The sequence below is a fragment of the Salmo trutta genome, unplaced genomic scaffold (assembly GCF_901001165.1).
Source record: "Salmo trutta unplaced genomic scaffold, fSalTru1.1, whole genome shotgun sequence".
NCBI lineage: Eukaryota > Metazoa > Chordata > Actinopteri > Salmoniformes > Salmonidae > Salmo > Salmo trutta.
Genome location: NW_021822677.1, coordinates 410,126 through 437,809, shown reverse-complemented (window position 1 = coordinate 437,809; position 27,684 = coordinate 410,126). Strand labels below are relative to the sequence as shown.

At 49.2% G+C, this 27,684-nt stretch overlaps 1 protein-coding gene and 1 long non-coding RNA gene across 4 annotated transcripts in view; both read right to left on the bottom strand.

Moving 5' to 3' along the window:
* Positions 1 to 7,680: 7,680 nt before the first annotated feature.
* Positions 7,681 to 27,684, bottom strand: part of LOC115183182 (serine/threonine-protein kinase B-raf) — a 55,502-nt gene continuing 35,498 nt past the window's right edge. For 2 of the 3 annotated variants that reach the window (XM_029744522.1, XM_029744521.1), the window contains 10 exons: positions 27,368 to 27,496; positions 22,974 to 23,110; positions 21,056 to 21,258; positions 20,549 to 20,725; positions 16,476 to 16,522; positions 15,456 to 15,574; positions 14,307 to 14,438; positions 13,929 to 14,063; positions 11,361 to 11,511; positions 7,681 to 10,064 (listed from right to left, as the gene is read on the bottom strand). In XM_029744522.1, coding sequence (XP_029600382.1) covers positions 10,042 to 10,064; positions 11,361 to 11,511; positions 13,929 to 14,063; positions 14,307 to 14,438; positions 15,456 to 15,574; positions 16,476 to 16,522; positions 20,549 to 20,725; positions 21,056 to 21,258; positions 22,974 to 23,110; positions 27,368 to 27,496 — 1,253 coding nt within the window. In that variant the 3' untranslated portion in view covers positions 7,681 to 10,041. The remainder of the gene's footprint in view (positions 10,065 to 11,360; positions 11,512 to 13,928; positions 14,064 to 14,306; positions 14,439 to 15,455; positions 15,575 to 16,475; positions 16,523 to 20,548; positions 20,726 to 21,055; positions 21,259 to 22,973; positions 23,111 to 27,367; positions 27,497 to 27,684) is intronic. The other variant, XM_029744523.1, reaches the window with a different exon arrangement.
* Positions 17,176 to 17,406, bottom strand: LOC115183183 (uncharacterized). Its single transcript, XR_003873993.1, has 2 exons — positions 17,360 to 17,406; positions 17,176 to 17,319 (listed from the first exon to the last, which is right to left on the bottom strand). It is a non-coding gene; the product is annotated as an uncharacterized LOC115183183 (long non-coding RNA).

Genomic DNA, 27,684 nt, shown 5'->3' with positions numbered 1-27,684 from the left:
TGTTGTATTCAGCATTTCACTGTAAGGTCTACTACACCTGTTGTATTCAGCATTTCACTGTAAGGTCTAAACCTGTTGTATTCAGCATTTCACTGTAAGGTCTACACCTGTTGTATTCAGCATTTCACTGTAAGGTCTACTACACCTGTTGTATTCAGCATTTCACTGTGAGGTCTACTACACCTGTTGTATTCAGCATTTCACTGTAAGGTCTACTACACCTGTTGTATTCAGCATTTCACTGTGAGGTCTACTACACCTGTTGTATTCAGCATTTCACTGTAAGGTCTACTACACCTGTTGTATTCAGCATTTCACTGTGAGGTCTACTACACCTGTTGTATTCAGCATTTCACTGTGAGGTCTACACCTGTTGTATTCAGCATTTCACTGTGAGGTCTACACCTGTTGTATTCAGCATTTCACTGTGAGGTCTACACCTGTTGTATTCAGCATTTCACTGTGAGGTCTACACCTGTTGTATTCAGCATTTCACTGTAAGGTCTACTACACCTGTTGTATTCAGCATTTCACTGTAAGGTCTACTACACCTGTTGTATTCAGCATTTCACTGTAAGGTCTACACCTGTTGTATTCAGCATTTCACTGTAAGGTCTACTACACCTGTTGTATTCAGCATTTCACTGTAAGGTCTACTACCCCTGTTGTATTCAGCATTTCACTGTGAGGTCTACTACACCTGTTGTATTCAGCATTTCACTGTGAGGTCTACTACACCTGTTGTATTCAGCATTTCACTGTGAGGTCTACTACACCTGTTGTATTCAGCATTTCACTGTGAGGTCTACTACACCTGTTGTATTCAGCATTTCACTGTAAGGTCTACTACACCTGTTGTATTCAGCATTTCACTGTGAGGTCTACTACACCTGTTGTATTCAGCATTTCACTGTAAGGTCTACACCTGTTGTATTCAGCATTTCACTGTACGGTCTACTACACCTGTTGTATTCAGCATTTCACTGTAAGGTCTACTACACCTGTTGTATTCAGCATTTCACTGTAAGGTCTACTACACCTGTTGTATTCAGCATTTCACTGTGAGGTCTACTACACCTGTTGTATTCAGCATTTCACTGTGAGGTCTACTACACCTGTTGTATTCAGCATTTCACTGTGAGGTCTACTACACCTGTTGTATTCAGCATTTCACTGTAAGGTCTACACCTGTTGTATTCAGCATTTCACTGTAAGGTCTACTACACCTGTTGTATTCAGCATTTCACTGTAAGGTCTACTACACCTGTTGTATTCAGCATTTCACTGTAAGGTCTACTACACCTGTTGTATTCAGCATTTCACTGTAAGGTCTAAACCTGTTGTATTCAGCATTTCACTGTAAGGTCTACACCTGTTGTATTCAGCATTTCACTGTAAGGTCTACTACACCTGTTGTATTCAGCATTTCACTGTGAGGTCTACTACACCTGTTGTATTCAGCATTTCACTGTAAGGTCTACTACACCTGTTGTATTCAGCATTTCACTGTGAGGTCTACTACACCTGTTGTATTCAGCATTTCACTGTAAGGTCTACTACACCTGTTGTATTCAGCATTTCACTGTGAGGTCTACTACACCTGTTGTATTCAGCATTTCACTGTGAGGTCTACACCTGTTGTATTCAGCATTTCACTGTGAGGTCTACACCTGTTGTATTCAGCATTTCACTGTGAGGTCTACACCTGTTGTATTCAGCATTTCACTGTGAGGTCTACACCTGTTGTATTCAGCATTTCACTGTAAGGTCTACTACACCTGTTGTATTCAGCATTTCACTGTAAGGTCTACTACACCTGTTGTATTCAGCATTTCACTGTAAGGTCTACACCTGTTGTATTCAGCATTTCACTGTAAGGTCTACTACACCTGTTGTATTCAGCATTTCACTGTAAGGTCTACTACCCCTGTTGTATTCAGCATTTCACTGTGAGGTCTACTACACCTGTTGTATTCAGCATTTCACTGTGAGGTCTACTACACCTGTTGTATTCAGCATTTCACTGTGAGGTCTACTACACCTGTTGTATTCAGCATTTCACTGTGAGGTCTACTACACCTGTTGTATTCAGCATTTCACTGTAAGGTCTACTACACCTGTTGTATTCAGCATTTCACTGTGAGGTCTACCTACACCTGTTGTATTCAGCATTTCACTGTAAGGTCTACCTAAACCTGTTGTATTCAGCATTTCACTGTAAGGTCTACTACACCTGTTGTATTCAGCATTTCACTGTGAGGTCTACTACACCTGTTGTATTCAGCATTTCACTGTGAGGTCTACTACACCTGTTGTATTCAGCATTTCACTGTGAGGTCTACTACACCTGTTGTATTCAGCATTTCACTGTGAGGTCTACTACACCTGTTGTATTCAGCATTTCACTGTGAGGTCTACTACACCTGTTGTATTCAGCATTTCACTGTGAGGTCTACACACCTGTTGTATTCAGCATTTCACTGTGAGGTCTACTACACCTGTTGTATTCAGCATTTCACTGTGAGGTCTATTACACCTGTTGTATTCAGCATTTCACTGTGAGGTCTACTACACCTGTTGTATTCAGCATTTCACTGTGAGGTCTACTACACCTGTTGTATTCAGCATTTCACTGTGAGGTCTACTACACCTGTTGTATTCAGCGCATGTGACAAATAAACTTTGATTTGATCCCTTGTACGACCGTCTTAAAACAATTCCACATGTTCGCTTAGCAGAACCCCAACCCCCATTTGAGAATGACACAATATGGACGCTGAACAGCCATTATATTCTGAATAACAAGATTACACACAAACAGAACCGTTTTCATGCACTTCTTTAATATATCTGTTTTTCATATTCACAACAAATACATTAAGCTCTTTCATTATCTTTTTATATAATACAGTTCTTAAATTATTTTATTTTTATTTATTTTTTTTACACAACATTTTTTTCTCAGAATGTCATTCTATCAAAATGTCTTCTTAATCCCTTCATTTCTTCATTTTAAAACATTTTATATATATATATCTCATTCCATGTTGAGAGTCACCATGCCTCCTATTTAAAAACGGCCAGTATCTCCTCTATACAGCTATTTACAGACGACAACAATCATCTTCCAGAAGGATGAAGGTCTCAGTTGGAGGGGGCTTGTGGGATACGTAGTCTTAAGGTGCAGGCAAGGACAGATGGGGGGGGGGGGGGGGGAGAGGGGGTTACAGAAAATAAAAAGAACAGCGAGAAAGGTTAGAAACCGTCTTACAGTAAAGTAATACAAATAGAAGTAAACCATAACCGACAACATAGCTTTGATGGAGAGAGGGACAACAGGTTGTCAGTAGAGTCCCATAGCTTTGATGGAGAGAGGGACAACAGGTTGTCAGTAGAGTCCCATAGCTTTGATGGAGAGAGGACAACAGGTTGTCAGTAGAGTCCCATAGCTTTGATGGAGAGAGGACAACAGGTTGTCAGTAGAGTCCCATAGCTTTGATGGAGAGAGGACAACAGGTTGTCAGTAGAGTCCCATAGCTTTGATGGAGAGAGGACAACAGGTTGTCAGTAGAGTCCCATAGCTTTGATGGAGAGAGGACAACAGGTTGTCAGTAGAGTCCTATAGCTTTGATGGAGAGAGGGACAACAGGTTGTCAGTAGAGTCCTATAGCTTTGATGAAGAGAGGGACAACTCAACAGGTTGTCAGTAGAGTCCCATAGCTTTGATGGAGAGAGGGACAACTCAACAGGTTGTCAGTAGTCTCATAGCTTTGATGGAGAGAGGGACAACTCAACAGGTTGTCAGTAGAGTCCCATAGCTTTGATGGAGAGAGGACAACAGGTTGTCAGTAGAGTCCCATAGCTTTGATGGAGAGAGGGACAACTCAACAGGTTGTCAGTAGAATCCCATAGCTTTGATGGAGAGAGGGACAACTCAACAGGTTGTCAGTAGAGTCCCATAGCTTTGATGGAGAGAGGGACAACTCAACAGGTTGTCAGTAGAGTCCCATAGCTTTGATGGAGAGAGGGACAACTCAACAGGTTGTCAGTAGAGTCCCATAGCTTTGATGGAGAGAGGGACAACAGGTTGTCAGTAGAGTCTCATAGCTTTGATGGAGAGAGGGACAACTCAACAGGTTGTCAGTAGAGTCCCATAGCTTTGATGGAGAGAGGGACAACTCAACAGGTTGTCAGTAGAGTCCCATAGCTTTGATGGAGAGAGGGACAACTCAACAGGTTGTCAGTAGAGTCCTATAGCTTTGATGGAGAGAGGGACAACTCAACAGGTTGTCAGTAGAGTCCCATAGCTTTGATGGAGAGAGGGACAACTCAACAGGTTGTCAGTAGAGTCCCATAGCTTTGATGGAGAGAGGGACAACTCAACAGGTTGTCAGTAGAGTCCTATAGCTTTGATGGAGAGAGGGACAACTCAACAGGTTGTCAGTAGAGTCCCATAGCTTTGATGGAGAGAGGGACAACTCAACAGGTTGTCAGTAGAGTCTCATAGCTTTGATGGAGAGAGGGACAACTCAACAGGTTGTCAGTAGAGTCCCATAGCTTTGATGGAGAGAGGGACAACTCAACAGGTTGTCAGTAGAGTCCCATAGCTTTGATGGAGAGAGGGACAACTCAACAGGTTGTCAGTAGAGTCCCATAGCTTTGATGGAGAGAGGGACAACTCAACAGGTTGTCAGTAGAGTCTCATAGCTTTGATGGAGAGAGGGACAACTCAACAGGTTGTCAGTAGAGTCCCATAGCTTTGATGGAGAGAGGGACAACTCAACAGGTTGTCAGTAGAGTCCCATAGCTTTGATGGAGAGAGGACAACAGGTTGTCAGTAGAGTCCCATAGCTTTGATGGAGAGAGGGACAACTCAACAGGTTGTCAGTAGAATCCCATAGCTTTGATGGAGAGAGGGACAACTCAACAGGTTGTCAGTAGAGTCCCATAGCTTTGATGGAGAGAGGGACAACTCAACAGGTTGTCAGTAGAGTCCCATAGCTTTGATGGAGAGAGGGACAACTCAACAGGTTGTCAGTAGAGTCCCATAGCTTTGATGGAGAGAGGGACAACTCAACAGGTTGTCAGTAGAGTCCCATAGCTTTGATGGAGAGAGGGACAACTCAACAGGTTGTCAGTAGAGTCCCATAGCTTTGATGGAGAGAGGGACAACTCAACAGGTTGTCAGTAGAGTCCCATAGCTTTGATGGAGAGAGGGACAACTCAACAGGTTGTCAGTAGAGTCCCATAGCTTTGACAGACCAATGCTTGTGAAGACATCCACCTTTTTGCTGCAACAGCATATATATATATATATATAATCATAACATAAAGAACATGGCTGTATGCATCCCAAATGGCATCCTATTCCCTACATAGAGCCCTGTGGGCCCTGGTCAAAGTGGGGCACTATAAAGGCAATAGGGTGCCATTTGGGATGCCTGTCAATCTGTAAAATAATAAGGGCACTCGTAACAACTCCTTCCTGTCGTTAGCTCCCCGGGGTCATATTTATTTTATCCTTTATTTAACAAGTCAGTTAAGGACAAATTCTTATTTACAATGATGGCCTACCCCTGGGCCAAACCCGGACGACGCTGGGTCAATTATGCGCCGCCCCTATGGGACTCCCAATCATCGGCCGGTTGTGATACAGCCTGGAATCGAACCAGGGTCTGTAGTGATGCCTCTAGCACTGAGAAGCAGTGCCTTAGACTGCTGCGCCACTCGGAAAAAAAACTTTATTTTACAGATATGCGCTGTTAGTTCCTCGGGGGGGTCATATCCGCTGTTAGTTCCTCGGGGGTCATATCCTCGGGGGTCATATCCGCTGTTAGTTCCTCGGGGGGGGGTCATATCCGCCGTTAGTTCCTCGGGGGTCATATCCGCTGTTAGTTCCTCGGGGGGGTCATATCCGCTGTTAGTTCCTCGGGGGGTCATATCCGCTGTTAGTTCCTCGGGGGGTCATATCCGCTGTTAGTTCCTCGGGGGGGTCATATCCTTGGGGGGTCATATCCGCCGTTAGTTCCTCGGGGGGGTCATATCCGCCGTTAGTTCCTCGGGGGTGTCATATCCTCGGGGGTCATATCCGCTGTTAGTTCCTCGGGGGGGGGTCATATCCGCCGTTAGTTCCTCGAGGGGTCATATCCGCTGTTAGTTCCTCGGGGGGTCATATCCTTGGGGGGTCATATCCGCCGTTAGTTCCCCGGGGGGGTCATATCCGCCGTTAGTTCCTCGGGGGGGGTCATATCCGCCGTTAGTTCCTCGGGGGGGTCATATCCGCCGTTAGTTCCTCGGGGGGTCATATCCGCCGTTAGTTCCTCGGGGGGTCATATCCGCCGTTAGTTCCTCGGGGGGTCATATCCGCCGTTAGTTCCTCGGGGGGGTCATATCCGCCGTTAGTTCCTCGGGGGGGTCATATCCGCCGTTAGTTCCTCGGGGGGTCATATCCGCCGTTAGTTCCTCGGGGGGTCATATCCTCGGGGGGTCATATCCGCCGTTAGTTCCTCGGGGGTCATATCCGCCGTTAGTTCCTCGGGGGGTCATATCCTCGGGGGGTCATATCCGTCGTTAGTTCCTCGGGGGGTCATATCCGCCGTTAGTTCCTCAGGGGGTCATATCCGCCGTTAGTTCCTCGGGGGTCATATCCGCCGTTAGTTTCTCGGGGGGTCATATCCTCGGGGGGTCATATCCGTCGTTAGTTCCTCGGGGGGTCATATCCGCCGTTAGTTCCTCAGGGGGTCATATCCGCCGTTAGTTCCTCGGGGGGTCATATCCGTCGTTAGTTCCTCAGGGGGTCATATCCGCCGTTAGTTCCTCAGGGGGTCATATCCGCTGTTAGTTCCTCGGGGGGTCATATCCGTCGTTAGTTCCTCGGGGGGTCATATCCGCCGTTAGTTCCTCAGGGGGTCATATCCGCCGTTAGTTCCTCGGGGGTCATATCCTCGGGGGGTCATATCCGCTGTTAGTTCCTCGGGGGTCATATCCTCGGGGGGTCATATCCTCCGTTAGTTCCTCGGGGGGGTCATATCTTGGGTTGTGTCACAGTGAACTGAAGACAATGACGCAGCGTAATGGGAACGATGTCCTTCAGAAAAATCCATGACATTATACATCTCATGGCAGAAGTCTACGTCTCTATTCTGGTTCATCTCCAGTATTAGGACTTGCTCTCATGGACCTAATCTATGGGCCAGTTTCCCAGACACAGTTTAAGCATAGTCCAGAACTAATAATGTAAAATGGTAGATTCTCCATTGAAAAAGTTCTTCTACAGGTGAGAAACGAGACCCATCTGTTCAGAGGTTCATAGAGGTCCTTTATCAAGTGTTTAAATTCTTCACGTGACGACCACGTCCCAAATGGAGCCCCTATAACTTCTCCGGAACACTACCTGAGCCCCAAGTGCACCGTTAAAGGGAATAGGGAACTGTTTGGGACGTAGCCAATGCCCATTTTACACAGCCTTTGGCTTCCCCAGCAGAACATCCACTGTGTTTCCTTACAGATGGAACATGATGAGTTTGGAAATTGAGTTTAGGGTGTTATTCATCAACTCAAAATTCATGTTGTGACGGGATTTATTTGTTAATTAAACAAATTAAATAAAGGAAGTCACCATTTTTGCTTCTTCGATACATCTCTCACAAAGACACAAGCAGTTAAAACAAGACAGATGGCTTAAAAAAAAAAAAATGCTCTCTCCCGGTCTCAAAGACAATTCATAAAATGTCATTAACAAATTAGCCAATATTTTTTTTGCAGGCCTGCCTGTCAACAAAATAAAAAAAGGCAAAACGACATCAACAACAAGTTAAAAACAGCTCCTTCGACCTTTCGACACACCGGAATGACAAATACAGCTGCGTGACTATAAAAAGGATAGGCATAAAAATCAGACACAGATTCCATTTTAATCCCCCACTCAAAAACACAGCTTCGGACTGAAGTTTCCCCTTGGTACAGGTCTAGGATCAGCTACTCCTACCCCAATCAGAACCTTAACCAACAGTGAGGGACATCCAATCAGTCCAGGGGCAACTTTAACCTACTCCCAACAACAACAAAACAAACCATTAAAATCCCACTAGTCTTTCAGCAGGCAGGAAGGTGAGAGCAGCCATCTTGTTTACAGGTGCAACAGGTGAATTGAGCTTCTGTTTCCTCCGTCTGTGATAAAAAAAACAATATCAAAGTCCACGACAAGAAGAGAAAGTCTCGTCGGTAGGTTATCACATGCACTGCCCAGATAGCTTTTCACCAACAGAATCAGAGGTGTGTGTGTGTGTGTGTGTGTGTGTGTGTGTGTGTGTGTGTGTGTGTGTGTGTGTGTGTGTGTGTGCGCGCGCGATTGGATCGTGTTCTGTGAACGTAGCCAAGCTGAGAGGAGAAGCCGTGTCTCGTTGAGGGAGAGCAGTGAAACTTGTAACAGCACAATGCAATGTAAAACCTCAGACTATAAAGCAGCTGCTATCCAACATGTAGACTAAAGAAGAACCCGATTCAATCGTTCACTTCCGAGCGGGAATATTGGGACGTAGCCTTGGATCTTCCTTCCTTCAGACTTCACTCGGTCCTTCAGATAGAGGGAGTACCATTGTACGGTGTTCTGGTAGCTTCCATCCTTCCTCGTACAAACTCACTAGATAAAGTTCCCCCCCCCCCTCTCCAAAATAAAGATGGTCAAACGTGTGGCATGTCGGTCAGAGAGACTCTCCGTCCTCCACACCCCTGTAGACTCCGTAATAGAGGATTGGGCTCTTCCCCTCCCCTCCCCCCAAAACACCAAGTCTAAAGAGGCACTGGCAGCCATCTTAGATTCACACAGTTTCTTTCTAACAAACCTGTTGATAAAAGCGATGTGCTCTCCCTTCAAAATAACAATCCTCGGCTGATTTAAAAAAAAAAGGTTCTTTATGACGCTAACGTAGCGAGCGGAGTTCTGGTTTTCAGGGGAAAAGGAAGTTAGGTTGAACATTACTGTAGACCTGAAAAGCGGATGCTGGCGTTTTCTGGTCGACTCCACATCAGCTATCAAATGATCCAAAAACAGGGGTTAACATGGAGTTTTGTTGAGGCAAATGTCAAGGCAAGATCCCGGAGTCTGGCAAAAATGTGGAAAGGGCATCCTTCATTTCGAAAAATGGACAGATGTGTGAGAGGCGAGGGAAAGTCTCAGAACCTCTGTCCTTTCAGTGAAGTTTGAGTCGAGTGTATTCGCGTGTGGCCCTATCACCGGGTAGGAATGCTTTGTAGTGACAGTAAAAACATGAACGATCTCGTCAACAAAGAAAAGCTCAGAACAGCATCCCCCCCCCCCACACCAATATCCTTAAAATCCCAAAAACAAACAAGAACTGGGGATTTTTTTTCTTCAATAAATTAATCTTTCAAGTTCTCTTCCCACAGGGTCGACTCCACCCCCTGTGAAATCCAGCTTATCAGCGATTGGCTTAGACCTGGCCCCTTCATCTCAGGTAACCAATGAGCAGCCAGGGAAGAAGTGTGGTTTCCTGTGCCTGTAGCTCCGCCCCTCTTCGTCAGGGAGGGGACTGAGAAGGCGTGTGCTGCCCAAACCCTCGACCTCTAACCTCTCGACCCCTAACCCCAATCCTGTCCTTGTGCTCTCAGTTACACTCCTCCTTCATCAGTCCTACAATCAGGAAGTGCTGTTCTCTCCTTTTGCACTATTCCCTTCTTCCTCTGGTTTGGTTTAACATTTCTTCAGTGTGTCTTCATTTGTGTATCTGCTATATGTGTCATTCAAGTTTTTCCTTTTTTTAAATCAGATTTTGTAAAAGTTTTTTGGATGTGGTGATTCCCCCAGCGGAGAAATCATCTGTAGAACTCCTGAGACGTGGAGCGGAGACAGGAAGAAGCCGTCTTGTCTCTTCAGGTGTGGGAAGTAGAAAACAGCACGTTCTTTGAGACTAGTAAGTTGGTTTTTGGTTAATGGATGAAGAAATCCACGGCAGGAACACAAGACTTGTTGAAGAGTGACGAGGGATGGACTGGCTGACTGGTGGAATCTGGATCAGCATCTTATTTAAATGCTGAAAACTCCCCTGGAAGGAAGAGACCAGAGATATGATCAGTGTGGAAGGGAGGAGAGAGACAGCAGCAGTACAGCGTGGAAGGGAGAGAGGAGAGAGACAGCAGTACAGCGTGGAAGGGAGAGAGACAGCAGTACAGCGTGGAAGGGGGAGAGGAGAGAGACAGCAGTACAGCGTGGAAGGGAGAGAGGAGAGAGACAGCAGTACAGCGTGGAAGGGAGAGAGGAGAGAGACAGCAGTACAGCGTGGAAGGGAGAGAGGAGAGAGACAGCAGTACAGCGTGGAAGGGAGAGAGGAGAGAGACAGCAGTACAGCGTGGAAGGGAGAGAGGAGAGAGACAGCAGTACAGCGTGGAAGGGAGAGAGGAGAGAGACAGCAGTACAGCGTGGAAGGGAGAGAGGAGAGAGACAGCAGTACAGCGTGGAAGGGAGAGAGGAGAGAGACAGCAGTACAGCGTGGAAGGGAGAGAGGAGAGAGACAGCAGTACAGCGTGGAAGGGAGAGAGGAGAGAGACAGCAGTACAGCGTGGAAGGGAGAGAGGAGAGAGACAGCAGTACAGCGTGGAAGGGAGAGGAGAGAGAGACAGCAGTACAGCGTGGAAGGGAGAGAGAGGAGAGACAGCAGTACAGCGTGGAAGGGAGAGAGGAGAGAGACAGCAGTACAGCGTGGAAGGGAGAGAGGAGAGAGACAGCAGTACAGCGTGGAAGGGAGAGAGGAGAGAGACAGCAGTACAGCGTGGAAGGGAGAGAGGAGAGAGACAGCAGTACAGCGTGGAAGGGAGAGAGGAGAGAGACAGCAGTACAGCGTGGAAGGGAGAGAGGAGAGAGACAGCAGTACAGCGTGGAAGGGAGAGAGGAGAGAGACAGCAGTACAGCGTGGAAGGGAGAGAGGAGAGAGACAGCAGTACAGCGTGGAAGGGAGAGAGGAGAGAGACAGCAGTACAGCGTGGAAGGGAGAGAGGAGAGAGACAGCAGTACAGCGTGGAAGGGAGAGAGGAGAGAGACAGCAGTACAGCGTGGAAGGGAGAGAGGAGAGAGACAGCAGTACAGCGTGGAAGGGAGAGAGGAGAGAGACAGCAGTACAGCGTGGAAGGGAGAGAGGAGAGAGACAGCAGTACAGTGTGGAAGGGAGAGTGGAGAGACAGCAGTTCTGTTCTGATGTGATCAATGAGCCTTATTCATTGTGTCTATGTTACAATCCTATCTATTATTTCAACAGGCCAAATCGTTGATCACAGAATAGTTACATGAGCACATTTAAAATGGCAGTAACACTCTTTACATGGAGAGATGACGGGACCCCCCTCACCATATCCCCCCTGTATAGGGGTTTTGGGGGAGGCGCAGGCGTACAGGCTGAAGTCCTCCGTCTGGAACCCGGCTCGGTTCAGTGAGGGTTCCGACGCGGAGCGGTGGATCTTGGGTAAAGAACGCGCCAGAAGCTCAATGGACGCCAGGATCTGACAAAGGAGGTCAGAGGTTAAAAAGAGAAGGTCACCACCAACAAAATCAGGAGAAAAAACACAGGAGGTTAATAGGTCATCACTAGCCAATCACCTATCTCGAATCACTCGTCTCAAATAGGGACAAAGCTGACAGCAAGTCAGAGAATCTTAGATTCAGGCTGTCAGCAGAACCTCAGCTGGGCTTTCCAGCAGCTTTTAAACACAGTGAGACGTCAGTGTGAATTTATTTCTAATGCTCTGATGCCACCTGGTGGTGGAACTAACATGTTCTCCTTCAGCCATACAAGCAAAACAACTCCAAGGAGGGCTGGCTCGGTCCCCACACAGGTTACCAGCCTTAACCCACACAGGTTACCAGCCTTAACCCACACAGGTTACCAGCCTTAACCCCCAACAGGTTACCAGCCTTAACCCCCAACAGGTTACCAGCCTTAACCCCCAACAGGTTACCAGCCTTAACCCACACAGGTTACCAGCCTTAACCCACACAGGTTACCAGCCTTTTAACCCACACAGGTTCCCAGCCTTAAAACCCACAACAGGTTACCAGCCTTTTAACCCACAACAGGTTCCCAGCCTTTTAACCCACAACAGGTTACCAGCCTTAAAACCCACAACAGGTTACCAGCCTTTTAACCCACAACAGGTTACCAGCCTTAAAACCCACAACAGGTTACCAGCCTTAACCCACAACAGGTTACCAGCCTTAACCCACACAGGTAACCAGCCTTAACCCACAACAGGTTACCAGCCTTAACCCACACAGGTTACCAGCCTTAACCCACAACAGGTTACCAGCCTTAACCCACAACAGGTTACCAGCCTTTTAACCCACAACAGGTTACCAGCCTTAAAACCCACAACAGGTTACCAGCCTTAACCTAACCACAACAGGTTACCAGCCTTTTAACCTAACCACAACAGGTTACCAGCCTTTTAACCTAACCACAACAGGTTACCAGCCTTTTAACCCAACCACAACAGGTTACCAGCCTTTTAACCCACAACAGGTTACCAGCCTTTTAACCCACAACAGGTTACCAGCCTTTTAACCCCCAACAGGTTACCAGCCTTTTAACCCCCAACAGGTTACCAGCCTTTTAACCCCCAACAGGTTACCAGCCTTTTAACCCCCAACAGGTTACCAGCCTTTTAACCCCCAACAGGTTACCAGCCTTTTAACCCCCAACAGGTTACCAGCCTTTAACCCCCAACAGGTTACCAGCCTTTTAACCCCCAACAGGTTACCAGCCTTTTAACCCCCAACAGGTTACCAGCCTTAACCCCCACAGGTTACCAGCCTTAACCCCCACAGGTTACCAGCCTTAACCCACAACAGGTTACCAGCCTTTTAACCCACAACAGGTTACCAGCCTTTTAACCCACAACAGGTTACCAGCCTTAACCCACAACAGGTTACCAGCCTTTTAACCCACAACAGGTTACCAGCCTTTTAACCCACAACAGGTTACCAGCCTTAACCCACAACAGGTTACCAGCCTTAACCCACAACAGGTTACCAGCCTTAACCCACAACAGGTTACCAGCCTTTTAACCCACAACAGGTTACCAGCCTTTTAACCCACAACAGGTTACCAGCCTTAACCCACAACAGGTTACCAGCCTTAACCCACAACAGGTTACCAGCCTTTTAACCCACAACAGGTTACCAGCCTTTTAACCCACAACAGATTACCAGCCTTTTAACCCACAACAGGTTACCAGCCTTAACCACATGAGCAGGAAGATGTTTCTGTTGAGGTGGATATCTTGGTCATTTTTAAAACATTCAGCTCAACCCCTGGCATGTACAGTGAAGAGGCCTCCAGCGTTACCCGAGGGAACAGGGTCCCGCCTCCAGCGTTACCCGAGGGAACAGGGGCCCGTCTCCAGCGTTACCCGAGGGAACAGGGTCCCGCCTCCAGCGTTACCCGAGGGAACAGGGGCCCGTCTCCAGCGTTACCCGAGGGAACAGGGGCCCGTCTCCAGCGTTACCCGAGGGAACAGGGTCCCGCCTCCAGCGTTACCCGAGGGAACAGGGGCCCGTCTCCAGCGTTACCCGAGGGAACAGGGTCCCGTCTCCAGCGTTACCCGAGGGAACAGGGTCCCGCCTCCAGCGTTACCTGAGGGAACAGGGGCCCGTCTCCAGCGTTACCCGAGGGAACAGGGTCCCGCCTCCAGCGTTACCCGAGGGAACAGGGGCCCGTCTCCAGCGTTACCCGAGGGAACAGGGTCCCGCCTCCAGCGTTACCTGAGGGAACAGGGTCCCGCCTCCAGCGTTACCTGAGGGAACAGGGTCCCGCCTCCAGCGTTACCTGAGGGAACAGGGTCCCGTCTCCAGCGTTACCCGAGGGAACAGGAGCCCGTCTCCAGCGTTACCTGAGGGAATAGGGTCCCGCCTCCAGCGTTACCTGAGGGAATAGGGGCCGTTCCTCTCTCTTCTTCTTCATACAGTCAGCCATCAGCCTCCTCATGGCTTTAGGACAGTTGGAGCGCACCTTACTGAGGTCAGGAGACAGGTAGCCCCGACCCACCATGAAGATTATCTAGAGGAGAGAGGTAGAGGATCAGGGGTCAGGGGTTAGGGCTAGGAGACCTTGCTCAGGTAGGACAGGACCCCAGACATCAACTCATAGAGAACATTATAAATGTGTATATATATATATATATATATAACAGTAGAGATATCTACCTGGTCTCTGTTATTGATGTTGGAGTAGGGCAAGGCCCCAGACATCAACTCATAGAGAACATTATAAATGTATATATATAACAGTAGAGATATCTACCTGGTCTCTGTTATTGATGTTGGAGTAGGGCAAGGCCCCAGACATCAACTCATAGAGAACAATCCCGAAGGCGTAAACGTCAGACTGGAAGCTGTATGGGTTCTTATCCTGCAGACGGATCACTTCTGGGGCCTACAGACAGACAGGGAGCAGCAGAGTCACACAGTTTACCAGATACACAGCCACACTGGCAGGGTTGGGCTCAATTCCAGTCAAGTCAGGAAGTACACTGACAATTGCAATTCTCGTCCAGAAGGAACATTTGGAATTAGATTTTTTTTGGTTTACTTCCTGAATTGACTTGAACCCTGTGTCTCAAAAGTATTGTCCTTGCTCCTGCCATCGTCGCCTCCCTCTCAAACCGCACTGGAGAACAAGATCTGAGGTACCTCCCCCCCAGACCCTCTCCTCCAATGAGATTTGAGGTACCTCCCCCCCAGACGCTCTCCTCCAATGAGATTTGAGGTACCTCCCCCCTAGACGCTCTCCTCCAATGAATTGAGGTACCTCCCCCCCAGACCCTCTCCTCCAATGAGTTGAGGTACCTCCCCCCAGACCCTCTCCTCCAATGAGTTTTGAGGTACCTCCCCCCTAGACGCTCTCCTCCAATGAATTGAGGTACCTCCCCCCCAGACCCTCTCCTCCAATGAGTTGAGGTACCTCCCCCCAGACCCTCTCCTCCAATGAGTTGAGGTACCTCCCCCCTAGACGCTCTCCTCCAATGAGTTTTGAGATGGAGGCCAGAAGAAAGGAGGTAAGGAATTGAGGGAAGACCAATTGCGTCCGAGCTCATGTCACATTTAGATTGATGCATTTATTCACTGTGTTCCTAAAAACAACTGATATCTGATCCTTTCAGAGCAGCTCTGATAACGTCGATTATCATTCTAATAATGTAGAATAATGTGGTTAGAGCGTTGGGCCAGTAACCGGAAGGTTGCTGGATCGAATTCCCTGAGCTGACAAGGTAAAGAAATCTGTCATTCTGCCCCCGAGCAAGGCAGAAGGGTTTGTGGGTTAAATGCAGAAGACATTTCAGTTGAATACATTCGATTGGACAACTGACTAGGTATCCCCCTTTCCCTAGATTGAATTCTCTTGTTAGTTGTCTATTCAGGTTGTCCTCTTTATCCCTGCAGTATCACTCACCATCCACAGGATGGAGCCAGAGAGCTGTTCAAACTGGTGGGAGCCGCTCCAGCGTGACTTCACTGTGGCCAGGCCGAAGTCTCCTATCTTCACCGTCAGGTCCTCGTGTAAGAAGATGTCTGGGAGGAGAGGGGTTAAGGAAAAGAGAGAGAGGGGAGCTAGCTCCGTCTGGGGGGGAGAGGAGAGGGGAGCTAGCTCCGTCTGGGGGGGAGAGGAGAGGGGAGCTAGCTCCGTCTGGGGGGGAGAGGAGAGGGGAGCTAGCTCCGTCTGGGGGGGAGAGGAGAGGGGAGCTAGCTCCGTCTGGGGGGGAGAGGAGAGGGGAGCTAGCTCCGTCTGGGGGGGGAGAGGAGAGGGGAGCTAGCTCCGTCTGGGGGGGAGGGAGAGGGGAGCTAGCTCCGTCTGGGGGGGAGGGAGAGGGGAGCTAGCTCCGTCTGGGGGGGAGAGAGACGGGAGCTAGCTCCGTCTGGGGGGGAGAGAGAGGGGAGCTAGCTCCGTCTGGGGGGGAGAGAGAGGGGAGCTAGCTGCGTCTGGGGGGGAGAGAGAGGGGAGCTAGCTCCGTCTGGGGGGAGAGAGAGGGGAGCTAGCTCCGTCTGGGGGGAGAGAGAGGGGAGCTAGCTCCGTCTGGGGGGGGAGGGAGAGGAGCTAGCTCCGTCTGGGGGGGAGAGAGAGGGGAGCTAGCTCCGTCTGGGGGGGAGAGAGAGGGGAGCTAGCTCCGTCTGGGGGGGAGAGAGAGGGGAGCTCCGTCTGGGGGGAGAGAGAGGGGAGCTAGCTCCGTCTGGGGGGGAGGGAGAGGGGAGCTAGCTCCGTCTGGGGGGAGAGAGAACCATGGATGTATCGGCTGGTGGCTGTCCGTGCCAATTCATCAACTAACACCCTATATCCTATCAACGACTTGTGATCAGGTGACACAGCAGAGAGAGGTGATTATGACGGCCTCCCTTATAGGTGGGTCAAAGGTCAAACAAGACTGTGAAAGGTGCTTGTTGGAACAGGTGAAAGGTCAGGGGTCAGAGAGGATACTGTTGCTCTTCAGGTCTCTGTGGATGATGGATTTGGCGTGCAGATAACTAGGGAGGAAAAACCACAACAATCCCAGGATAGTTAGTACCGTAAATTCCGGACTATAAGCCCCAACTTTTTTCCCCAGGCTTTGAACCTCGCGGCTTAAACAATGACACGGCTAATATATGGATTTTTCCAGCTTTCTTTTTTTTTAATTAATTTTTTTTAAATTCTTTGACGTGCTCAGTTTTTTGGCGGCATGAAGCTGCCATTACACCAATGAAATTGCCGAACGGGTTAAGGTCAAACAACTTTTTTGTTTACTGTTTAGATTAAATCGAGCGCTCTCAAACTTCCCATCATTCTGATTACGGTAGTCATTTTGTCACCCTCATCATGGCAAAGACACGGAGAAATGCATATGATGCAGCTTTCAAGTTGAAGGCGATTGATCTGGCTGTTGGAAAAGGAAATAGAGCTGCTGCACGGGAGCTTGGTCTTAATGACTCGATGATAAGACGTTGGAAACAGCAGCGTGAGGAATTGACTCAGTGTAAAAAGACAACTAAAGCTTACTGCAAATTTTTTATTTTTTTGTTACAAGCCGTGTTTCGTTAAAGCCTGTGTAAAGTTCATTTGTTTCAATGTACCGGTAGGCGCCTGAGGCTTATAGACATGTGCGGCTTATTTATGTTAAAAATAATATAGATTTTTTTAATTCAGTGGGTGCGGCTTATATTCAGGTGCGCTTAATAGTCCGGAAATTACGGTAATCAATAAACAGTAGACATGTTTACAGTCCCAGGTTAGTTAGTAATCAAACACTGGTACACCAGTCTGTCCATGTTAAGACTGTCCTAACCTCCACTGTACCAGTCAGTCCATGTTAAGACTCTCCTAACCTCCACTGTACCAGTCAGTCCATGTTAAGACTCTCCTAACCTCCACTGTAACAGTCTGTCCATGTTAACTCTCCTAACCTCCACTGTCCCAGTCTGTCCATGATAAGACTCTCCTAACCTCCACTGTACCAGTCAGTCCATGTTAAGACTCTCCTAACCTCCACTGTACCAGTCTGTCCATGTTAAGACTCTCCTAACCTCCACTGTCCCAGTCTGTGCATGATAAGACTCTCCTAACCTCCACTGTCCCAGTCTGTCCATGATAAGACTCTCCTAACCTCCACTGTACCAGTCTGTCCATGTTAAGACTCTCCTAACCTCCACTGTCCCAGTCTGTCCATGATAAGACTCTCCTAACCTCCACTGTACCAGTCAGTCCATGTTAACTCTCCTAACCTCCACTGTACCAGTCAGTCCATGTTAAGACTCTCCTAACCTCCACTGTACCAGTCAGTCCATGTTAAGACTCTCCTAAACTCCACTGTACCAGTCAGTCCATGTTAAGACTCTCCTAACCTCCACTGTACCAGTCAGTCCATGTTAAGACTCTCCTAACCTCCACTGTACCAGTCAGTCCATGTTAAGACTCTCCTAACCTCCACTGTACCAGTCAGTCCATGTTAAGACTCTCCTAACCTCCACTGTAACAGTCTGTCCATGTTAAGACTCTCCTAACCTCCACTGTACCAGTCTGTCCATGTTAAGACTAACCTCCACTGTACCAGTCTGTCCATGTTAAGACCCTCCTAACCTCCACTGTACCAGTTTGTCCATGTTAAGACTCTCCTAACCTCCACTGTACCAGTCAGTCCATGTTAAGACTCTCCTAACCTCCACTGTACCAGTCAGTCCATGTTAAGACCCTCCTAACCTCCACTGTACCAGTCTGTCCATGTTAAGACTCTCCTAACCTCCACTGTACCAGTCTGTCCATGTTAAGCCTCTCCTAACCTCCACTGTACCAGTCAGTCTATGTTAAGCCTCTCCTAACCTCCACTGTACCAGTCTGTCCATGTTAAGACTCTCCTAACCTCCACTGTACCAGTCTGTCCATGTTAAGACTCTCCTAACCTCCACTGTACCAGTCAGTCCATGTTAAGACTCTCCTAACCTCCACTGTACCAGTCTGTCCATGTTAAGACTCTCCTAACCTCCACTGTACCAGTCTGTCCATGTTAAGACTAACCTCCACTGTACCAGTCAGTCCATGTTAAGACCCTCCTAACCTCCACTGTACCAGTCTGTCCATGTTAAGACTAACCTCCACTGTACCAGTCTGTCCATGTTAAGCCTCTCCTAACCTCCACTGTACCAGTCTGTCCATGTTAAGACCCTCCTATCCTCCACTGTAGCAGAGTTGTGAGTTCTGCAGGTACCTACCGTAGTTCAGAGGCTGACTCATTTAAATGCAGCTCTATCTGCTGTGTTGTGTCAGCCAGAGACTGAGCACATCAATGCCTTATGAGACAGACAATGGAAACCAGGAGAGTCAGCGTAGGGGACGAGCGCGTGAACCAGGAGAGTCAGCATAGGGGACGAGCGCGTGAACCAGGAGAGTCAGCGTAGGGGACGAGAGCGTGAACCATGAGAGTCAGCGTAGGGGACGAGAGCGTGAACCAGGAGAGTCAGCGTAGGGGACGAGCGCGTGAACCAGGAGAGTCAGCGTAGGGGACGAGAGCGTGAACCAGGAGAGTCAGCGTAGGGGACGAGAGCGTGAACCAGGAGAGTCAGCGTAGGGGACGAGCGCGTGAACCAGGAGAGTCAGCGTACGGGACGAGCGCGTGAACCAGGAGAGTCAGCGTAGGGGACGAGAGCGTGAACCAGGAGAGTCAGCGTAGGGGACGAGAGCGTGAACCAGGAGAGTCAGCGTAGGGGACGAGCGCGTGAACCAGGAGAGTCAGCGTAGGGGACGAGCGCGTGAACCAGGAGAGTCAGCGTAGGGGACGAGCGCGTGAACCAGGAGAGTCAGCGTAGGGGACGAGCGCGTGAACCAGGAGAGTCAGCGTAGGGGACGAGCGCGTGAACCAGGAGAGTCAGCGTAGGGGACGAGAGCGTGAACCAGGAGAGTCAGCGTAGGGGACGAGCGCGTGAACCAGGAGAGTCAGCGTAGGGGACGAGCGCGTGAACCAGGAGAGTCAGCGTAGGGGACGAGCGCGTGAACCAGGAGAGTCAGCGTAGGGGACGAGCGCGTGAACCAGGAGAGTCAGCGTAGGGGACGAGCGCGTGAACCAGGAGAGTCAGCGTAGGGGACGAGCGCGTGAACCAGGAGAGTCAGCGTAGGGGGACGAGCGCGTGAACCAGGAGAGTCAGCGTAGGGGGACGAGCGCGTGAACCAGGAGAGTCAGCGTAGGGGACGAGCGCGTGAACCAGGAGAGTCAGCGTAGGGGACGAGCGCGTGAACCAGGAGAGTCAGCGTAGGGGACGAGAGCGTGAACCAGGAGAGTCAGCGTAGGGGACGAGAGCGTGAACCAGGAGAGTCAGCGTAGGGGACGAGCGCGTGAACCAGGAGAGTCAGCGTAGGGGGACGAGAGCGTGAACCAGGAGAGTCAGCGTAGGGGGACGAGAGCGTGAACCAGGAGAGTCAGCGTAGGGGGACGAGAGCGTGAACCAGGAGAGTCAGCGTAGGGGACGAGAGAGTGAACCAGGAGAGTCAGCGTAGGGGACGAGCGCGTGAACCAGGAAAGTCAGCGTAGGGGGACGAGCGCGTGAACCAGGAGAGTCAGCGTAGGGGACGAGAGCGTGAACCAGGAGAGTCAGCGTAGGGGACGAGAGCGTGAACCAGGAGAGTCAGCGTAGGGGACGAGCGCGTGAACCAGGAGAGTCAGCGTAGGGGGACGAGAGCGTGAACCAGGAGAGTCAGCGTAGGGGACGAGAGCGTGAACCAGGAGAGTCAGCGTAGGGGACGAGCGCGTGAACCAGGAGAGTCAGCGTAGGGGACGAGCGCGTGAACCAGGAGAGTCAGCGTAGGGGACGAGCGCGTGAACCAGGAGAGTCAGCGTAGGGGACGAGCGCGTGAACCAGGAGAGTCAGCGTAGGGGACGAGAGCGTGAACCAGGAGAGTCAGCGTAGGGGATCAGTGTGTGAACCAGGGGATGCATCCCAAATAGCAGCCTTTTCCCCATGTCTTGGACTAGTTCTGAGAACAGGGTGCTAGTCGGGGTACATCCCGTGTGTTGTGGATTAACTCACTCCATGCCCTGTGCCGTCTGCCGGGCGATGTCTATGAGCTTGATCATCTCAAACTTGGTCTCTATGATGTGTAGGTGGTGGTAGAGGGAGGAGCCCTCACACCACTGGGTCACGATGGCCAGCTGAGGCTTGGTGGTGTAACCCATGAACAGCAGGATGTTGACGTGACGCGTCTTCCTGTTAGGGAACAGGGGGAGGACATCAAAACCACTGAGAAGGAGCTTTCAGCTAACCATCCGGCATGTTATTTCATGACAGAACAGAAGCCCCGTTATTTCATGACCAAAACAGAAGCCCCGTTAGCTCATGACAAAACAGAAGCCCTGTTTACACATGACAATACAGAAGCCCCGTTGACACTATACTTGTATATCCCAACACACCTAAGACCTGGAAGGTGGCAGTTAATTACCTGAACATCTGCAGTAAAACTAGTATTCTACCACTGTGTATATGCCAAGCTTTTTTTTTTTTTATATACACGACTTAACCGTTAAGGCGTCTTACCGGAGGACTCCCACTTCGTTCTTAAAGGCCTGTAGTTGCTGTGGGGTGGGAGCTGTAACGTTCAGCATCTTTACCGCCACGTCGCCGTGCCACTTGCCCTTGAAGACGGTTCCAAAGGATCCAGATCCTATCCTCTGACCCAGGGTGATCTGACCTTCTGGGATCTCCCAGTCGTCACTAGAGTCCCGTCTGCCCAGGGTTTTCTACGGCACACACACACACACAGAGACGGTTTACTTCCTGCTTTACAACAGAGCCGGCGCACGGTTGAAGGGCTCTGTGCATTTCACCACACTAATGTGTGTTTTACTAGGTCTTTCTCCATCTGAATACATGGGCATTTATAGCCATCTTGCCAACTCCTATAGTCATTGTTTGGCACCTCCATCTTATTTTAAAGTTATTGATCCTGCTTTGTGATACACCAATCAGCTCTAAGAAGGTCTGTGTTATACACCAATCAGCTCTAAGAAGGTCTGTGTTATACACCAATCAGCTCTAAGAAGGTCTGTGTTATACACCAATCAGCTCTAAGAAGGTCTGTGTTATACACCAATCAGCTCTAAGAAGGTCTGTGTTACTTATACACCAGTCAGCTCTAAGAAGGTCTGTGTGATACACCAATCAGCTCTAAGAAGGTCTGTGTTACTTATACACCAATCAGCTCTAAGAAGGTCTGTGTGATACACCAATCAGCTCTAAGAAGGTCTGTGTGATACACCAATCAGCTCTAAGAAGGTCTGTGTTACTTATACACCAGTCAGCTCTAAGAAGGTCTGTGTTACTTATACACCAATCAGCTCTAAGAAGGTCTGTGTTACTTATACACCAATGAGCTCTAAGAAGGTCTGTGTTATACACCAATGAGCTCTAAGAAGGTCTGTGTTATACACCAATCAGCTCTAAGAAGGTCTGTGTTATACACCAATGAGCTCTAAGAAGGTCTGTGTTATACACCAATCAGCTCTAAGAAGGTCTGTGTGATACACCAGTCAGCTCTGAGAAGGTCTGTGTTATACACCAATCAGCTCTAAGAAGGTCTGTGTTATACACCAATCAGCTCTAAGAAGGTCTGTGCTATACACCAATCAGCTCTAAGAAGGTCTGTGCTATACACCAATCAGCTCTAAGAAGGTCTGTGTTATACACCAATCAGCTCTAAGAAGGTCTGTGTTATACACCAATCAGCTCTAAGAAGGTCTGTGTTATACACCAATCAGCTCTAAGAAGGTCTGTGTTATACACCAATCAGCTCTAAGAAGGTCTGTGTTATACACCAATCAGCTCTAAGAAGGTCTGTGTTATACACCAATCAGCTCTAAGAAGGTCTGTGTTATACACCAATCAGCTCTAAGAAGGTCTGTGTTATACACCAATCAGCTCTAAGAAGGTCTGTGTGATACACCAATCAGCTCTAAGGTCTGTGTTATACACCAATCAGCTCTAAGAAGGTCTGTGTTATACACCAATCAGCTCTAAGAAGGTCTGTGTTATACACCAATCAGCTCTAAGAAGGTCTGTGTTATACACCAATCAGCTCTAAGAAGGTCTGTGTTATACACCAATCAGCTCTAAGAAGGTCTGTGTTATACACCAATCAGCTCTAAGAAGGTCTGTGTTATACACCAATCAGCTCTAAGAAGGTCTGTGTTATACACCAATCAGCTCTAAGAAGGTCTGTGTTATACACCAATCAGCTCTAAGAAGGTCTGTGTTATACACCAATCAGCTCTAAGAAGGTCTGTGTTATACACCAATCAGCTCTAAGAAGGTCTGTGTTATACACCAATCAGCTCTAAGAAGGTCTGTGTTATACACCAATCAGCTCTAAGAAGGTCTGTGTTATACACCAATCAGCTCTAAGAAGGTCTGTGTTATACACCAATCAGCTCTATGTTTGGTAGCGGTCGCGTCTCACCATCTTATTGCGGTCGTCAGACGAGGACGATGACTTCCTCTCTCTCTGTGGACACGGAGACTTCTGAGGAGCCTTCACATTGGTCAATGAGCCAGGCAGCGAGGCCGGAGGCGTGGCCGACAGCCCTGCAGTCGACCCTAATTGGAAGCAGGAGAGGGAGGGAGGGGGTTAGGGAGGGAGGGGAGGGTGGAGGAGGAAAACAAAACAGAAGATGAGGATGAGAAGAAACGGAGGGCGAACAGAAGGCGGTAGGAGGAGGAAGAAGACAGGGATTGAGTGACAAGAGAAGGGATATGTCCAGTCCCAAACTGACCCCTAGACCCTATGCCCTAGGATCGACCCCTAGACCCTATGAAATGGGTCTAGGGGTCAACCATAGGGTCTAGGGGTCAACCATAGGGTCTAGGGGTCAACCATAGGGTCTAGGGGTCAACCATAGGGCAGGGTTCCCCAATGGGCGGCCTGTGAGCGATTTTATTTGGCCCCCAAAATGTTCAGATCAAAAATATTGAATATATTTTATTAATAATGTTTAAATTAAATTAGAGAAGAGACTGTAAAATCATCAGAAAATTAGTGTAAACAAATTGGAGCCACTGCTGAATGTAAATTGGGGATCCTTGGCGTAGGGCTAGGGGTCAGTTTGGGATTGGGCCATAGAGGGCGTAGGGTCTAGGGGTCAGTTTGGGATTGGGCCATAGAGGGCGTAGGGTCTAAGGGTCAGTTTGGGATTGGGCCATAGAGGGCGTAGGGTCTAGGGGTCAGTTTGGGATTGGGCCATAGAGGGCGTAGGGTCTAAGGGTCAGTTTGGGATTGGGCCATAGAGGGCGTAGGGTCTAGGGGTCAGTTTGGGATTGGGCCATAGAGGGCGTAGGGTCTAAGGGTCAGTTTGGGATTGGGCCATAGAGGGCGTAGGGTCTAGGGGTCAGTTTGGGATTGGGCCATAGAGGGCGTAGGGTCTAGGGGTCAGTTTGGGATTGGGCCATAGAGGGCGTAGGGTCTAGGGGTCAGTTTGGGATTGGGCCATAGAGGGCGTAGGGTCTAAGGGTCAGTTTGGGATTGGGCCATAGAGGGCGTAGGGTCTAGGGGTCAGTTTGGGATTGGGCCATAGAGGGCGTAGGGTCGAGGGGTGAGTTTGGGATTGGGCCATAGAGGGCGTAGGGTCTAGGGGTCAGTTTGGGATTGGGCCATAGAGGGCGTAGGGTCTAGGGGTCAGTTTGGGATTGGGCCATAGAGGGCGTAGGGGTCAGTTTGGGATTAGGCCATAGAGGGCGTAGGGGTCAGTTTGGGATTGGGCCATAGAGGGCGTAGGGGTCAGTTTGGGATTGGGCCATAGAGGGCATAGGGGTCAGTTTGGGATTGGGCCATAGAGGGCGTAGGGTCTAGGGGTCAGTTTGGGATTGGGCCATAGAGGGCGTAGGGGTCAGTTTGGGATTAGGCCATAGAGGGCGTAGGGGTCAGTTTGGGATTGGGCCATAGAGGGCGTAGGGGTCAGTTTGGGATTGGGCCATAGAGGGCATAGGGGTCAGTTTGGGATTGGGCCATAGAGTGGGTTTCAGAGAACAGGAGGGTTGAGGGGAGTCAGTGTTGTGTCCTGGGGGTGTTGGAGGTAGGGGGGGGGGGGGGGTGTGGGAGGTGGGAGGTGGTACTGATGTTAACAGAACTGATGACTTCTACTCTTGTGGCTAGAGCACAGCACTCTTCTCCTAACCTGTCAAATTCTCCCCAACGGGCCACGTCAAATTCTCCCCAACGGGCCACGTCAAATTCTCCCCAACGGGCCACGTCAAATTCTCCCCAACGGGCCACGTCAAATTCTCCCCAACGGGCCACGTCAAATTCTGCCCAACGGGCCACGTCAAATTCTGCCCAACGGGCCACGTCAAATTCTGCCCAACGGGCCACGTCAAATTCTGCCCTACGGGCCACGTCAAATTCTGCCCAACGGGCCACGTCAAATTCTCCCCAACGGGCCACGTCAAATTCTCCATCTAGCCACAACCGTAGAAGCCATCAGTTCAGAGGAAACCATCAGTGTCACCAGTGTGTGAAGGAGAGGGTGTTGCTGGGATAGGGTGGTGTGGTGCCTGGTGCAGTAGGGAACTCTGGGTAATGTAGTACTTTAACTGCATCCTCTACTTTATAACCAATACGTCTCAATGAGGCTTCCAACATGACATTAAAAAGACAAAAACATACTCACACTGGAAGGTAGGGAATACACTACACCGTCAACTACAGTCAGCCAATGACTACACTACACCGTCAACTACAGTCAGCCAATGACTACATTACACCGTCAACTACAGTCAGCCAATACATTACACCGTCAACTACAGTCAGCCAATGACTACACTACACCGTCAACTACAGTCAGCCAATACATTACACCGTCAACTACAGTCAGCCAATACATTACACCGTCAACTAGTCAGCCAATGACTACACTACACCGTCAACTACAGTCAGCCAATACATTACACCGTCAACTAGTCAGCCAATGACTACACTACACCGTCAACTACAGTCAGCCAATACACTACACCGTCAACTACAGTCAGCCAATGACTACACTACACCGTCAACTACAGCCAGCCAATGACTACACTACACCGTCAACTACAGTCAGCCAATGACTACACTACACCGTCAACTACAGCCAGCCAATGACTACACTACACCGTCAACTACAGTCAGCCAATGACTACACTACACCGTCAACTACAGTCAGCCAATGACTACACTACACCGTCAACTACAGTCAGCCAATGACTACACTACACCGTCAACTACAGTCAGCCAATACATTACACCGTCAACTACAGTCAGCCAATACATTACACCGTCAACTAGTCAGCCAATGACTACACTACACCGTCAACTACAGTCAGCCAATACATTACACCGTCAACTAGTCAGCCAATGACTACACTACACCGTCAACTACAGTCAGCCAATACACTACACCGTCAACTACAGTCAGCCAATGACTACACTACACCGTCAACTACAGTCAGCCAATGACTACATTACACCGTCAACTACAGTCAGCCAATACATTACACCGTCAACTACAGTCAGCCAATGACTACACTACACCGTCAACTACAGTCAGCCAATACATTACACCGTCAACTACAGTCAGCCAATACATTACACCGTCAACTAGTCAGCCAATGACTACACTACACCGTCAACTACAGTCAGCCAATACATTACACCGTCAACTAGTCAGCCAATGACTACACTACACCGTCAACTACAGTCAGCCAATACACTACACCGTCAACTACAGTCAGCCAATGACTACACTACACCGTCAACTACAGCCAGCCAATGACTACACTACACCGTCAACTACAGTCAGCCAATGACTACACTACACCGTCAACTACAGCCAGCCAATGACTACACTACACCGTCAACTACAGTCAGCCAATGACTACACTACACCGTCAACTACAGTCAGCCAATGACTACACTACACCGTCAACTACAGCCAGCCAATGACTACACTACACCGTCAACTACAGTCAGCCAATGACTACACTACACCGTCAACTACAGTCAGCCAATGACTACACTACACCGTCAACTACAGCCAGCCAATGACTACACTACACCGTCAACTACAGCCAGCCAATGAATACATTACACCGTCAACTACAGTCAGCCAATGACTACACTACACCATCAACTACAGTCAGCCAATGACTACACTACACCATCAACTACAGTCAGCCAATGACTACACTACACCATCAACTACAGTCAGCCAATACACTACACCGTCAACTACAGTCAGCCAATACATTACACCGTCAACTACAGTGAGCCAATGAATACATTACACCGTCAACTACAGTCAGCCAATGAATACATTACACCGTCAACTACAGTCAGCCAATACATTCCACTGTCAAGTGGTATGTCAGTTCTGAGGACGTTTCTAAAAATGTTCTATACATCTACACTGTACTTTCCTTTTCCCTGATCAGAGCCTGGATCCAAAGGATCTCAGAGTAGGATCTGTTTTCCCTTCTAGATCATAATCAATGAGACTATATGGACAGATCCTAGATCCGCAGTCCTACTCAGAGATGCTTTGTGGACACAGGCCCTGAACAGAAAAACGCTCCCATATGAGAGTTTTGGAAGCAGGGGGGGGACGGGGGGACGGGACGGTGGGTAGTGACAGTGTGAAGGATCATGGTAGTGAGAAAAAACGTAAGGAAAGAGGGTGAAGAGTGAAACACAGATGGACAGTGGGAGGGGCAAAACACAGGTGAGGACACACACACACACACACACACACACACGCCACAATACACACACGCCACAATACACACACACCACAATACACACACAGAGGCACACCACAGAAGCCTAGCTACCTCGGTACACAGGCTCGGACTCAAAATCAAAGACTATGTCATTGGGGTAGGAGTATAGGAGGGGGCTTGAGGTCCGTGTTCGGTGCTTCCTCAAGCAGCGGGCGGGTGGGTGGGTCTGCAAGGGGGGGGCTGCAAGGGGGGGAAGAGAGAGACACAGCAGGATCACTGGCCCTGAAGACCAGCTACTGGGCCCACCTGACCCTACTTCTCTTTTGTACCTACTGTAGGCCCGATCCAAAATGGACGCCTAGTCACTGTAATGTGCTCTACTTTTGGCCAGAGACCAATGAGTGCCAATGAGGAGAATGCATGAATCT